Genomic DNA, 13,550 nt, shown 5'->3' on the forward strand with positions numbered 1-13,550 from the left:
ACTAACAGTAAGAAAAATAGAGCACACTAATGGCCTGGCACTAAGGAAAAGACAAGGAGAAAAATAATATAAAGAAATCAAACTATATAAAGTTACGAAAGAACCAAAGTTTGGATGTCACCGGGACGCCTCCGTGCTGCTAATCCAGCAATGTTGGTGTTAAAAAGTGTTTGCCGGAATAAGGTCGACGGAAAGAGGCCGCTGGTTACGTCGCCGGAATGTCCCCGGAGATTCGCCGAAGCGGTGGACAATAAAATCTCCAAATTAGCTTCCGAATGTTTTCGATTGATGAAGAAGAGAATAAAGCAGTTTTGGAATCTTAACAGGTACCAAATCTCGACTATCAACCAAATCGAACACGAAAATATCCCGAACAAAAGATTAATTTGACACGAAATCTGTCAAAAAATTAAAAAGTAGAAAAAGTTTTGAGACTTCAAATAAAATATAAGATTAAACCTGGATGGGTTCTTAAGAACCCATTGATTTTCTGCAAAAAGTTGACCGGAGCAAGCAGCGACGAGGAGGCAGGAGAGGTTTTCTCGTTGTTTCCGTTTGGTTGGATAAGAGATGAAAAATGGGGGAAGGGATGGCAGAGCGGTGGCTGTATGTGATGGAGAATCGCCGGTCGGCAATGACCAGCGTTAGGACTGATGTGCCCTGGTCTTGGAGCCTCCTGTTGACGGCAACGCTGGACTCTTCACCGGCCAATGAGGGCGGTGACAGCAGGAGAAAGAAGTAGCAATGTGCTGGCGGGTTGTCAGCCGTCTGGTGGCTAACTCCGGCGGTAGCAACGACGGTTAGAGAGAAATAGAGGGAGAGAAAGGGGGAAGGGAGGCCGACGATGGGACAACAGTGGCGCTGTTGTCGGTCGGAAATTTTACTGATCACACTCAAAAAAATCACAACAGAAGAATTCAACTTGTTAACAGTCATCAACCTAGAAATCCTAGCTTGAGATGTAATGATCTGATTATCAAGATTTATTGAATTTGCTTAAATGAGCATAAACAACCATTCTAATGGTTAATAATGTTTTATATATAGGCTTATTAGTCCTTTGCCTAATGTTTCTGCAACTCTGCTCACGTATGTTTAAAGCAAGATGTCTCACTTAGTTTCACATTTTCTTTCAGATTGTTCGTACGAAGTCCTTTGACATGCCACCTTTAAGTGTCACTGAAGCAATTGAACAGCTGGAAAATGTCGACCATGACTTCTATGGGTTCCGGAATGAAGAAACTGGTACTAACAAATGACTCTGAATCTTCTTAAACAATTTTCTGAATGCTTCAACGAACATTTTCTGTTATATTTGGTTTATGATTTTATCCCTTGCTGCAGGTGAGATTAACATTGTTTACAGACGAAAAGAAGGGGGTTATGGACTCATTATTCCAAAGGAAGATGGTAAAACAGAGAAGTTAGAGCCCGTGGGGGTTGAACCAGAGAAAGAACCGTCAATAGCAGAATAAATTGATTCGGTGAAAGAGTTACTAGTTAGTCACGGAGTACTTTTGCTTAGCATTATGTTCACTCGTTGAGAGTTAAAAGAGAGACAGTTTGGTGTTGAAACTTACTACTATCCTCAGAAACTGTCGAGGTGAATTGAGAACATGACATTGCCAAAAGAGCTTCTGTATGAATGTAGATGTTCTACTTTTATGAGCTCTGAAAAATTTGTAATTATAACTTTGAGAAAAAAAGGGAAGAAATACGCATGTCCGCTCGCTGAATTTTACATTCTACTAGTACTAGTATGTGTGCTTTCTTGGATCTTTGCTCATTATGCTCTGGTGAAAAGGAAGCAAAACACTTGTATGTTTGCAGCTTATGAAGCTAAATGCAAACGCTTCCTTTTCCTTCCTATTTGTTGAATAAAGGGTTAATCGACTATAGCTATACTGCAGCGACATTTCAAAAATTTGCCTTTTTTTTCCCTTTCCCAATTTGGGATTGTCGATATTTCAGGTTAAATCGTTTAACCAAACAATCCAAAAAAAGAAAACGTTCAATTAACATCCTTGTGAATGAACGTAGTTCATCATACATGAGCATCATTAATTGGATTTTCAATGGAATTAATGGTATTATGCATGATATCGTTCAGGTGCTCTATTCTCTCCATAAATATAGTTTCATAATCGTAATTTATCACCATGGTCAACAAAATAAAACATTAAATATAAGACGTGTTAAATGCACCCAACACATAAAATGTGTTACTTGTATATAGCTAGAGGTTCAAAATGCCTTTTTAAGGCCATCCGTATTAATATTTGATAGCTAGAGGTTCAAAATGCCTTTTTAAGGCCATCCGTATTAATATTTGATAATCATGCCAAGGACTGCTAATTGGTTTTTACTGTTGGACATTATGTTAAAATAATAAATGTGATGCATGTCTCTCAAGAGAGCAAGAATCCATATTTAAAATGGTACAAAGAGACTACACATTAATTGTATTCAATTCATCACAAGAATCCAAATTGTCTTGTGCTTTCTCTGATTAATTAGCAGTTCATCAGAAATTAGTTAGTAAGTCACTTATATAAAGTTGAAGAGAAGGGAGTTTCTTCAAAAATCCTAAAGCCAAAGTATAAAATGAAGGGCATGAGGAAATTAGTAACATTATTACGTGTTATACTGTACTTAGGATTGGTTTCTGGAGAAATTAGTACTAATGATGATGCAGGCAAAAGAGAGAAAAAGTGTGGATTTCCAGCAATATATAACTTTGGCGACTCGAATTCGGACACAGGAGGAAGATCAGCAGCTATCCATTAGGTGCCCCCTCCTAATGGTCAGACTTTCTTTGGCAGACCCTTCGGGAGACTTTGCGATGGTCGTCTTATCATAGACCTCATAGGTAAGTTGTTCGTCCTTTGATCAGGAGATCACATGTTCAAGTTGTTGAAACAAACTCTTGTAGACTCAATGTGGTACCGCATTTCTGGTGTGCAGCGGACAGGTTGGAGTTGCAGTACTTGGGTGCATATTTAGATGCAATCAGTGCAGATTTTAGGAATGGTGCAAATTTTGCAACATCAGGTTCATCAATACTCCCTGGTGGTTACAGTCCTTTTAATCTTGATGTTCAGATTTCTCAGTTTTTGCAATTCAAGAAACGAACTATTTTGCTCAATGATTTACCAAGTGAGTTACCTTCTCCTTGACTTAATTTTTTTTGTTAATATGTCTAACATCCAAATTTAGTCAGAATGAGTGTATACGTTAATGACATTATGCATGCAGTTTCAAATAACTCAAAGTGGTCTTCCTCCAAAGTCAACATTCCAAATCTAGAAGATTTCTCAAAGGCACTTTACACATTTGACATTGGACAAAATGACCTTTCTTATGGTTTTCAACATACTCATGAAGCACAAGTCAGAGCATCCATTCCACAAATCTTAAACAACTTTACTCAAGCAATTCATGTATGTTCTTTCCTTTTCCTTCTCAAAGTTTCTTACAATCTCATCAGAGGCTAATTAGATGAGTTTATGAGTTTTGGATTCTAACAAGATTGACTTACTGAATTTTGAATAAATTATTTATACATACAAAGTAAATTTTTTAACACAAACACCAAGTTTTAGACAAAACTAGCAAAGTTTACTGAACCCGTAGCTTTAACTCTAACTTTGCTCCTAAATACAGCCTCCGGAATATTATTGGATTGGAAAGGGAGAGCCCATCCTCCTGTGGGACGGCTCTCCCTCCTAAATCAAAGGCAATCATTTTGTAAGAGTCCATCCCATTAGTGATATTTAGGAATTTCGCTTAGGCGATTTAAGATTCAAATATATGTATAAAAAGTAATTTTGGACTTTATATGCAGTACAATTTTTGGACAACTTAGTCCATTTGCGATACTTAGACGTAACACATTTGGGAGATTTTTTTTGTTTTTGTGACAAGTAGTACTCTTCTTCTTAATATTTATGTGCATAGATAATTTGTGCAGCAACTTTACAATGAAGGGGCTTTGAATTTCTGGATCCATAATACTGGTCCCATTGGCTGTTTGCCATTTAGTGTGATAGATTATCCATTGAAGCCTCAGGGCCGAGATGCCATTGGGTGCGTAGAGAACCACAATACAGTCGCTCGTGAGTTCAACAAGCAACTCAAGGACAGGATATCACACCTGAGAGCAGAGCTCCCTCATGCTGCATTTACTTATGTTGATGTTTATTCAGCTAAGTATCAACTAATTAGCTCTGCCAAGAAACAAGGTAATTTCTATTGCTTTGTTAATAAACTCTACTGCTCTTGAATGATTCAGAAATGAACCAAACTGCAATCTAAATGTTGGGGCAGTTAGGTGCACAAAGCATCCCGATTTGTGTAGAGCCTCGTAAAGGGCTGTACCCCAAGTGTAATGTAGCAACCTACCTTGATTCAAGTATCAATGACTGATTCCACTGCTCGAAAACCGTGACATATAGGTCATACGAAGACAACTTTATTGTTGCTTCAAGGTCCCCTTCTAGAGGTGGCAATGTAAAAAGAAGGATGTACATTATATATACTAACGGAGTAAATCTATTTTTACACAATCAGTGTAATTTAACCTATTATACCACCTAGTAAATATTTTTATCAGGTCTATTATTAATGTTTATAATAGAGACTTACCTTTAGCTACCTTATAAGTATGTTGATTGTATAATATATTTTGCGTTGTCAGTGCATAGCATTTAAACTTTGAACTTAAAACTAATATAATCATTTATGCATTGTATTTGATGGACAAGCAGGTTTTGGAGACCCATTGAAGTTCTGCTGTGGATGGTACAACAATGGTTATGAAGTTGCATGTGGGGGGACAGCTGTAGCGAATGGCACAGATTACGGGAAGGCATGTAGTGATCCCACAAAGTACATTAGCTGGGATGGGGCACACTACACAGATGCTGCAAATGTCTGGTTAGCCAAGGCCATTCTTAATGGCTCTTTCTCAGATCCTCCAGTTCCCATTGAACAATCTTGCAGTCACTTATCCACCAGTGTTTGACAACATGTGCTTCGGACGTGTCCTGGAATTTCCAAGATTATTACTGTGATATATATATGTAGCTGCATATATTATATTTGTTTACCACTGAGAAACCATTAAGAACTTTTCAATCTTATATAATGTATGGTCGCTTTAATATATCATCTGCCACTCCATTGTCTCATTTGTCATACGGTTGTGAAAAGACAACTATTACGCCTCCATCTCAAACGAGTACACCCCTAATTGCTACTTGTTTAACCAACCCAACCACACCCTATGTTGGGATAATTTGGCATGGTGAGTAGACCATAAAGCTAAAAATGACCAACGTTGGTGCTCCATAAGATTCAGACAACATTTTCAAGTCTTCTCCATAGTGGTGATGCATGTATGCTTGAAGGGAGAGGCACACCCTTGTGATTGAGTGAGGAGATGTGCAAGAATTATTAGGACTTGCACGTGATTTTTTATTTTCTGAGCATAATTTGAATGGAGGTCCTGAGAGCTGAGAAACAGCAGTTTTTTTTATCAACTAAGAGTGTTAAACTCCTCTTCTTCCGTCCCTGTCCAAACAAAATGGAAAACCATCATCATTTTTGCTCACTTACGGTGCAGGCCAGCACCTCGACTAATATTACAGGGTACCTGCTGCCTACCACCAGCACAAGTACCAGGTAACTTTGTCCTTCAAGGCTTGGACAGCTTAGTCATTTCTAGCAAGATTATGAAAGAAATTTGTAAACAAAAGCTGATTTACTAAGTGACAAGAAGTCCACAGCTTTCTGCTTCAACTGATAAAACTGGGATGCATGATTCTATAAGGTTAATTTCAGTAACAAGTTCATCGTCATTCGTTCAAGGTTAAGGAGAAAGGACATGTTCCCTTTCCTCCAGAACAACACATCAGTATACACTCAAGACTTTAAGCTATTCATAATTTAAGAGAATCGGTTCCAGGTAAAGAAAAAAGGAAATTTTGAACTTCATGTAAACTCCCTGTCTGCACAATATATATGCTAAACTACTCTACCTCAACCAATTTTCGAATCTATACACATCCTAAACCTTTCAGCTCTTTTAACCACTTGGAAGTTGAAGGGCTACTGGAGCATGCTTCACATATGAAAGGTGAGACTTGTGAGCCTTATGCAATCAAACTCATTTTCTTGTTTTGGTTTCTATTGTAGGTGAGACTTGTGAGCCACCGCCACCACCACCACCAAGAGCTGCTGCAGCAGACTCCACATGAGTGAGAAGATATTCATAGATCTTCTTTCTTATCCTATCGATGGTCTCAGAAGCGATTTGGGGACTTTCATCATCCTTGTTAGAGGAAATCTCATCTAACCAGTCGTTCACACTCTTCAGCTGGGATAACATGCCTGCTATTTGACCATTATCTGATAAAGCCGAGGCATCCACGTCAGCATCCAAGAACCTTTCTACAAATCCTAAGAACCAGTCTTGGGACGCTACTCGTAACATCTCGGCTAAGTCAACAGCTTCTTCAAGACCATCTCCTCTGACCCAATCCGCTGGAGGGGGAGATTTTGGCTTCTGATTAGCAGCTAACCCATCAGTTAAGCGCCGTTGAGATCCTGATGATTGAATCTTAGAACTCACTATCGGGCGGGGTTTGGATTGAGTTTTTGCAGGTGCATTTTTGGTTGAGTTGTCAAGGACTAGCATAGGTTGATTTATAGCAATAGTCTTTGGGCTTGGCAAGGGAGCTGAAGGGGCAATTGGACTTGAAGTTGCCTTTTTGCTATACACTGAGAACGATGACAGATTGGTAGCCAACGCAGCGTTGACCCATAGAGTTGCTTGTTTCCGTTTTTCGGATACAGCCTTAAGTGCTTCTTCAGATGGGTTTTCTTCATGATCTGATTCGGAACCAGTAGCTGCTATGGTCTTGGATAAAGCATCACCAACAAGGTGAACATTCTTCAAACTTGCATGCAGCGCCAAGAATTGCTCAACAGCAGGCTGTGCATTATCTTCCTTTGCCGAGGAGCTCAACTCAGAATATGTGCTGAACAATTGAAATTAAACAATCAGCAATTGTTAGTTTGCATAATAAAAGAATAACTTCAGTTGATGCTCTGATGAATTAACAAACTGTACAGATACCACTGTTCGAAAGTTTAAAATAAACCCTAAACAGAACCATGCTCCGGCGATTATGAAAGATGAAAATCCAAGTTTATTTTTTACTAGCCAGCAACAGAAACTCCAATATTGCACATACTAGCAAGATAATTCATGGGTATGGGATGGAAAAGTTATTTACATAGAGGATGGCAAAGTAATCCTTTTAACCAAACAATTTGATTAAACTTGCTAATCACTCTACCATGAACAGTTAGAAACATAACTAGAATATTCTCCAGAAGTGGCCGGCTACCACAACTATCAAAAAAAAAAAAAAAGGAAGAAGCAGAGCAACCAGAACCATTCCTTCCTCCAACATGATTCCCCACATCCAGCTGAAAACCATCCCTTCCTGGCACTACTGTTGGAAAACCAACATTATTGGCTGGAAGGGTCCATTGGTTGCTAGTAGGGAGTATTCATTTCTTTTCGTTGAAGAGTAATATCTTAAAAAGGTATGGTCTGTAATTTATAGGTGGAAAATTGGGGCCAGGTGGATTGCATTCTTCCCTCCCTTCTTTTACCTCTTTTCGGTAATTCTGGTCGGAAATGATATCTTCTCAACATGGTTATCACAAAAAGACCAAGATGATTCAGTCATCCGTCAAGAAACCCACAACAATATTAAGTAATAGTGAATTCCTTATAATTTTGGAAATCAGACATCTACTCTAATGATAAAAAGCATTCAAGGGAATGAAAAAAAAATCATATTCATCCCATATTGTCTTCCTTAAAAATCTATTTATGTCAGATTTCAAGCACACAGATTGAGAAAATGCAATTGCTAGCATGAAACAAGAATTTATAGATAACAACTCCAGTTTTTACTAAAATGTAAGTTAGAAATTGAAGCCACAAAGATCAAACCAGAAAACATTACTGAAAATTGCATGCAAAAGATCTTTTGGGTGGTCGCTTTTCTCATTCAACAAGAAAACTTTGTTATCCGTACAAGTTAGTAAATAATTTGGCTTCATCATATGAGAGTGTAAAGTGCTTAAAAGCTATTTTAGCTTTAAAGCACTTAAAATAAGTCAATCCAAACAGGTCAGTGAGACACATCTCAACGGGCTGTCACATGATGGAAGATAACATGCTAACTAAAAGGAAAACAATTCGCCCCTTCTGCATGCAAGTTATTGATCAGAAATCAAGTCCTTGTTTCAACAAGGTATCCATACATATCCAGCCTCCTGTCCCCACCCCTGGGCCATTTCACCAGAGGTGAGGAGTGAAAGGAGATTCTCCATTTTGGAAATTGCCACCAAATTCAAGAAAATTCAACTCCTAAGCATCAGAGTACACCAATGAGGTACATATCCAACTATTTGAAGTAAGGGAAAATGAAATTCTATTTGAACCGACTCTGAAATATATAGGCAAGGTCAGAAAAGTTTTATCTCACAGGAATTCATCTTTGACACTTTTGAAGGAAGAATTAACTGATCAATATGATCAAACCATGTCTCACAGATGAGCCATTAGAAAACTTTACTGCTTTCATCAAAATTTACCACATCCAGGGGCATCATGAAACAGTATGGATATTGATGTCATGTTAAGGCGATTTTTCTGCTATTTTCTTGATCGGGAAATTTTGTTTCCTTATTCTTAAGCAGAAGAACTGAAGAGCGAAGGAAACATTGGAACATTGACTTTTCTTTTTCGGTAGATAACAGTAAAACTGAGACCAAAACAGAAGTAAGAAAGAATCAGTTCTTAGGCAGAATTTATTTCGCCTAACCTAATCAATCCTCCTAAAATTTTCAATAGGTACATGGAGTGTCTTATCTGCAAATGTATTCTGGCTCATCCAGTTGCATGCCAATTGTTCTGCTAGAGTCAATATCCTAAACTGGAGGACCAAAATCATGCATATGAACAGAAGCTATGACCTATTCCAAAGGAGTAAGGTTGCCGAATAAATGAAAATGAGCTAATTAGGAATTTGCAATTGTAGTCGTCTAACCATAAACAGACACCCAACAGTCCCTTTTGGCAACTAGCCCCGCACCTATATGGTATGTGACAAAATTGTTCATTTTTTGTATTCTAAGAAAGAAATGGAGAATGAGAATTTGACAGTGAACAACTCTTATGGTTTTGCCCAAAAGAGGGCATCAGGTAACCAAAGCTGCTATCTAAACAATTTTGATGTCCAGCTTACCACCCACAAACACTACCCAAAACAAGCAACTAAAAACAACATCATCCTAATAAGATGATCAATATTTTAAAGCACATAGTCCCACTCAACTCAACTCCTGGAGCAAATGCCAAATCAGAATTCCATATCCATATCATATGATATGACAGTGTCAGGTTCAAGATTCTTTCAGTTACTCGTTGTATAGCTATTCAGAAAGTATGATGTACAAAATTGCAAACTTATTAAACATCATGGAAGTAACCTCCGGTCACTTTTTTTCCGTTCAGTTGCCCCAGAGAGATTTGCCCCTTTCTATAACCTCTCGTGGGTCATTCAAGACAATGTTGAGTTGATGAGAAAAGAAATGTTGAATATAGTGGTACTTTTCACCCATGCTAAGCTCATCCAAAGAGAGATTAAAAGAGTTTGAAGTGACCCGCCAAACAATTACATACGCAATAAATTGTTGGCAACTGATTACACCGAATATAGCCACATGTGCAGACATATATGATATAACCTGAGCTTTCCACAGTTGGCTCGAACATAACAAAAAGTAGGAGTACTAGTATACAGCCTAACTCTTTTGATTAGTTTTGGGTGCACCCACGAGGTCCCTTCTTGAGTACATTGCCTTTTAAAGAGAACCATTTTTAGGTTTTATACAACTTCTTTACGGGGTTTTCTCCACAACATCAACAAATATTACCTTATTAATACACACACATGCAGCCTAACTCAAGTGTGTCAACTTGAAGCAAAAACATTTCAGCACTTAAAATTCACCTTTTACTATGCAACTCAAAAAGAATAAGTACCTTAAATTCCTACTTGCCAGAAAAAAAAAGGAAAAAAGAAGCCAGACTACCTTAGACACCTGAGTAAGCTTTCAGTCGCCGAAGCAACCTGCATAGCCTCAATGGCTGCTATCTGTGCGGCATCTCTGTGCTTCATGACTTCCTATAACACAAAATGGTAATTTCAGGCATCAAACAAATAGCCCAACCTCCGATAATAACTTTAAAAAATTGAGAGTGGTAACAGTTTGAAAATGCACTTCAATGATCCAATAAGAAAAGATTTCATAAACAAATACATGGGCTGAATATGCCTACTTAAAATTAAAAAAAAAAAAACTTTAAACTACAGGACCATCAGGTGAGTAGAAAAAATGGTAAAATAGAAAATGCTTTTCAGAAACTAAAGAGTAAAGATACTAGGCGAACTCAACTCAGAGACCATAGCATATAAAAACTTGAAAAAAACTGTATTAACATGGTTAGAACTTAAGTTGCTCGGCAGGTGGCCCACACGGGTACGAATCTAGAGGTCGGATCCTTCTTGATCTACTTCCTCCGTCTCATTTCATGTGGCACCCTTTCCTTTTCAATTTGTCTCAAAAAGAATGTCACCTTACTATAATTAGAAAAATTTAGCTGTAAAATTCCCTTTTACCCTTAATGAAATGATTTATAGCCACACAAATATCTAAGGATTGTTTTCGACCACAAATTTCAAAAGTCATCCTTTTTTCTTAAACAACATACCAAGTCAAGGGGGTCACATAAAATGGGACAAAGGGAGTAAATTTTAAGATTTGGGGGTCCAGATCTAGGTAGGGTTTCTAAATACACGGTATTTCGAGGAGAAAATATTGATCAAGAGGAGAATTCCGTAAGGAGATAAAAGGAAAAGGACTGGCATAGAAATTTTTATAAACAAGATTGACATAGAATTTTTTTATTTTATTTTTGAGAAACTTGAAAAATAAGAAAAAAAAATTCAATTTTTATATACAAGTTATTCTATTTTCTTCAATTTCACCTTAGCTTTTTTTTTTATATATTACAGAAATCATTATATCTATCCCGAATTTCTCCGTCAATATTGATTGGTTACTCTGACCAAAATCAGTTGACCAAATCCGGTACGGAACCCACAACCATGTCGTGTAGACATCGGTGTAGCGCCGAAAGTGAATAGTCCGAGCAACTTAGGTCAGAACCGTCTTTAATGCAACAGGAACCTCTGGTTGAGAAATGGTTGTAGATGTAATATACACGAATAACGCTTAAGGAGCGAATGGAGAAACCATCAAGCTGTAACGAATGCAAGCACTTCAGAATGGCATACCTTTCCAATCTTTGTGAGAGAAGATGGGAGGGAAGACCAGGCAACATTTCCATCTGCTAAAATTCTATTACTGACAGCAACTTTGACCAAGTCTTGCAAGCCATTATTAACCTCCCCAGGTAGCTTTTTTCCTTTGGATGTTTTCTGCTTACTTGATTTATCAGCGTCAACAGGCTCTCCATTTGTGGAAGTCTTTTTTAAGGATGTATGAGCCTTATTTTCCTCTTTGGATGATTTTGCAAGTACTCCCCGGTTATCTTCTTTACTTGTCAATTTTTCACTAGTTGACTTTCTTGGAACCTAACCATCAAACCATTCAGATAAAAGAGTATCAAAATCTATTACATGCAACAAGAGTCAAATGGTTAAATGACAATTTAAAGGTAGCGTGCTCCTTGCAGAAAACTACCCTGCAAGAATATTGACCAAATTTCACTTCAACAACAACAACATACCCAGTGTATTCCCAAACATACACTGAAGCATAAAAGGAATAGAGGATATACATTTTAATCAGTTTAAACCAATACCCAAATCATCAAAAACTTCATATGACAAAGTAGGGGGAAAACAGAATACTTACAGAAGTGCTCCTCGGTTCAGGCTTCAAATCGTGCTTGTTGACCCTCAATCTGGGACTCTCTCTACTCTTCAAATCCATATTCCCTTCCCAACTCTTCCTCAAGGCCTTAGGCTCCAACTCAAGCCCTTGAAGATAATTCTTCAATGGATTCCCTCCCAGCACTCTCTTCGGTGTTGGACTCGCCCCACGAGCAGAACTTGACTTCTCCAATCCAGGTTTACCTGTTGCTTTCTCCAATCGTTCCAATCCCTTAACCTTTGCTTGTTGCTTAACCCCATTTGAAAACTTCTCAAAAGAAGTTGGTAATGAATAACAACTTGTAGGAGATGTAGGTATTGATCTTGAGCTAGAAGACTTTACTCTCATAAGAGAATCCTTCTTCTCTACAACATTTAATGCTAATTTCGACAAGTGAGACTTGGACCAAGTCAAAGTAGGCTTCTTCTTTTCCACTTTTTCCTCTTTGGTACCACTATTCGATCTAGAAACTGCAGATTTATTGTCCTTCAGCCCCACATGATTATTCGCTTTCGATGGAGACTTAGTTTTATCTCGCGATTTTGAACCAGGAGACACATTACCATTGTTATTAAGGAATCCTAAAGAATGAGTTGCTACTATATCTTCAGGAGTTCCAACACAAGGATGTCGTCCAGGGACCGGCCTAACCCCCCTAAGTATAGGCACAGGTGAGGCAGCTTCAAGCCTCTCAACATGAATAAACTGACCCAGTTGAATCTTATCACTAAGAATAAGATCATCATGTTCATCAGGCAAAGATACATAAGTGGCATGAGAAGAATCTGATACCTTTAAGTAGAACCCTTGGTTAGGAAAAAGCTCCCCACCTGCTAATGCTGGCACAATGCTAACCACTTGCAACAAAGATGACCTGTGCTCACCAGCAACTTTCACATCTGTGTTCATATGCTGAAGTAGCTTCAATAGAACACCAGGTACCAAAGTAGCCATTACCCAAATCTTCAATTAGCATTACCAGAACAAAGATACCAAATTCAACAACTTTCAAGATTTCACAAATAAAAAAAGGAATCTTTCTCCCAATTTCCAAATCAAGAATGAAAAATTACAGCTAGCAACTTTCAAACCAACACGGGAGAAGTTGGTTCTCCAAGAAAGGCTCAATCATACAAGTATAACAGAAACAAAAATTCCCACAAAACCACTCAAACAGATCAAAAAAAAAAAAAAAAAATCTTTATTACCAAAACTAGTTAATTAATCCAAGAAAAGCTTCCCAACTTTAAGTGATTCAAGAACTTGGTGCTACTACTAATGGTTAAGAGAAAGAGAAAGCAAGAAAACCCAAAAATGAATCAAGAAGAGGAAGGAGAAAAATGGGGGTTTGGCATTTATACATTTATGAGCAAAATGTAAGTAAAGAAAAAAAAACAAATTGAAAAATGATATATGGTGTATTCTTGTATAGAAAGAGTACAATACAAGTGAGGAAAAGGGTGAAGGGTTAAGGCATTTATTGCTCAGTACAAAGTATAGTCATA

General features: G+C 37.8%; 3 protein-coding genes across 3 annotated transcripts in view; 2 read left to right on the top strand and 1 right to left on the bottom strand.

Moving 5' to 3' along the window:
- LOC107875773 (ribosome-binding factor PSRP1, chloroplastic) overlaps nucleotides 1-1,748 on the top strand; it is a 14,134-nt gene extending 12,386 nt beyond the window's left edge. The window contains exons 4-5 of the mRNA XM_016722609.2: nucleotides 1,137-1,245; nucleotides 1,345-1,748. Of these exons, the coding sequence (XP_016578095.1) occupies nucleotides 1,137-1,245; nucleotides 1,345-1,475 (240 nt within the window). The 3' untranslated portion in view covers nucleotides 1,476-1,748. The remainder of the gene's footprint in view (nucleotides 1-1,136; nucleotides 1,246-1,344) is intronic.
- Nucleotides 1,749-2,319: 571 nt separating this feature from the next.
- Nucleotides 2,320-5,168, top strand: LOC107874678 (GDSL esterase/lipase At3g27950). The gene is given in 5 exon segments (XM_016721434.2): nucleotides 2,320-2,869; nucleotides 2,965-3,156; nucleotides 3,256-3,440; nucleotides 3,971-4,241; nucleotides 4,767-5,168. Coding segments are annotated over 5 exon segments (1,170 nt in total). The 5' UTR covers nucleotides 2,320-2,604; the 3' UTR covers nucleotides 5,024-5,168.
- Nucleotides 5,169-5,769: 601 nt separating this feature from the next.
- LOC107875772 (nucleolar protein dao-5) lies at nucleotides 5,770-13,550 on the bottom strand. Its single transcript, XM_016722607.2, has 4 exons — nucleotides 12,028-13,550; nucleotides 11,445-11,744; nucleotides 10,180-10,271; nucleotides 5,770-7,040 (listed from the first exon to the last, which is right to left on the bottom strand). The coding sequence occupies exons 1-4, from the start codon at nucleotides 12,997-12,999 to the stop codon at nucleotides 6,167-6,169; spliced, it is 2,238 nt and encodes a 745-aa protein (XP_016578093.2). The 5' UTR covers nucleotides 13,000-13,550; the 3' UTR covers nucleotides 5,770-6,166.

Source organism: Capsicum annuum, chromosome 6, assembly GCF_002878395.1.
Source record: "Capsicum annuum cultivar UCD-10X-F1 chromosome 6, UCD10Xv1.1, whole genome shotgun sequence".
Taxonomy (NCBI): Eukaryota; Viridiplantae; Streptophyta; class Magnoliopsida; order Solanales; family Solanaceae; genus Capsicum; species Capsicum annuum.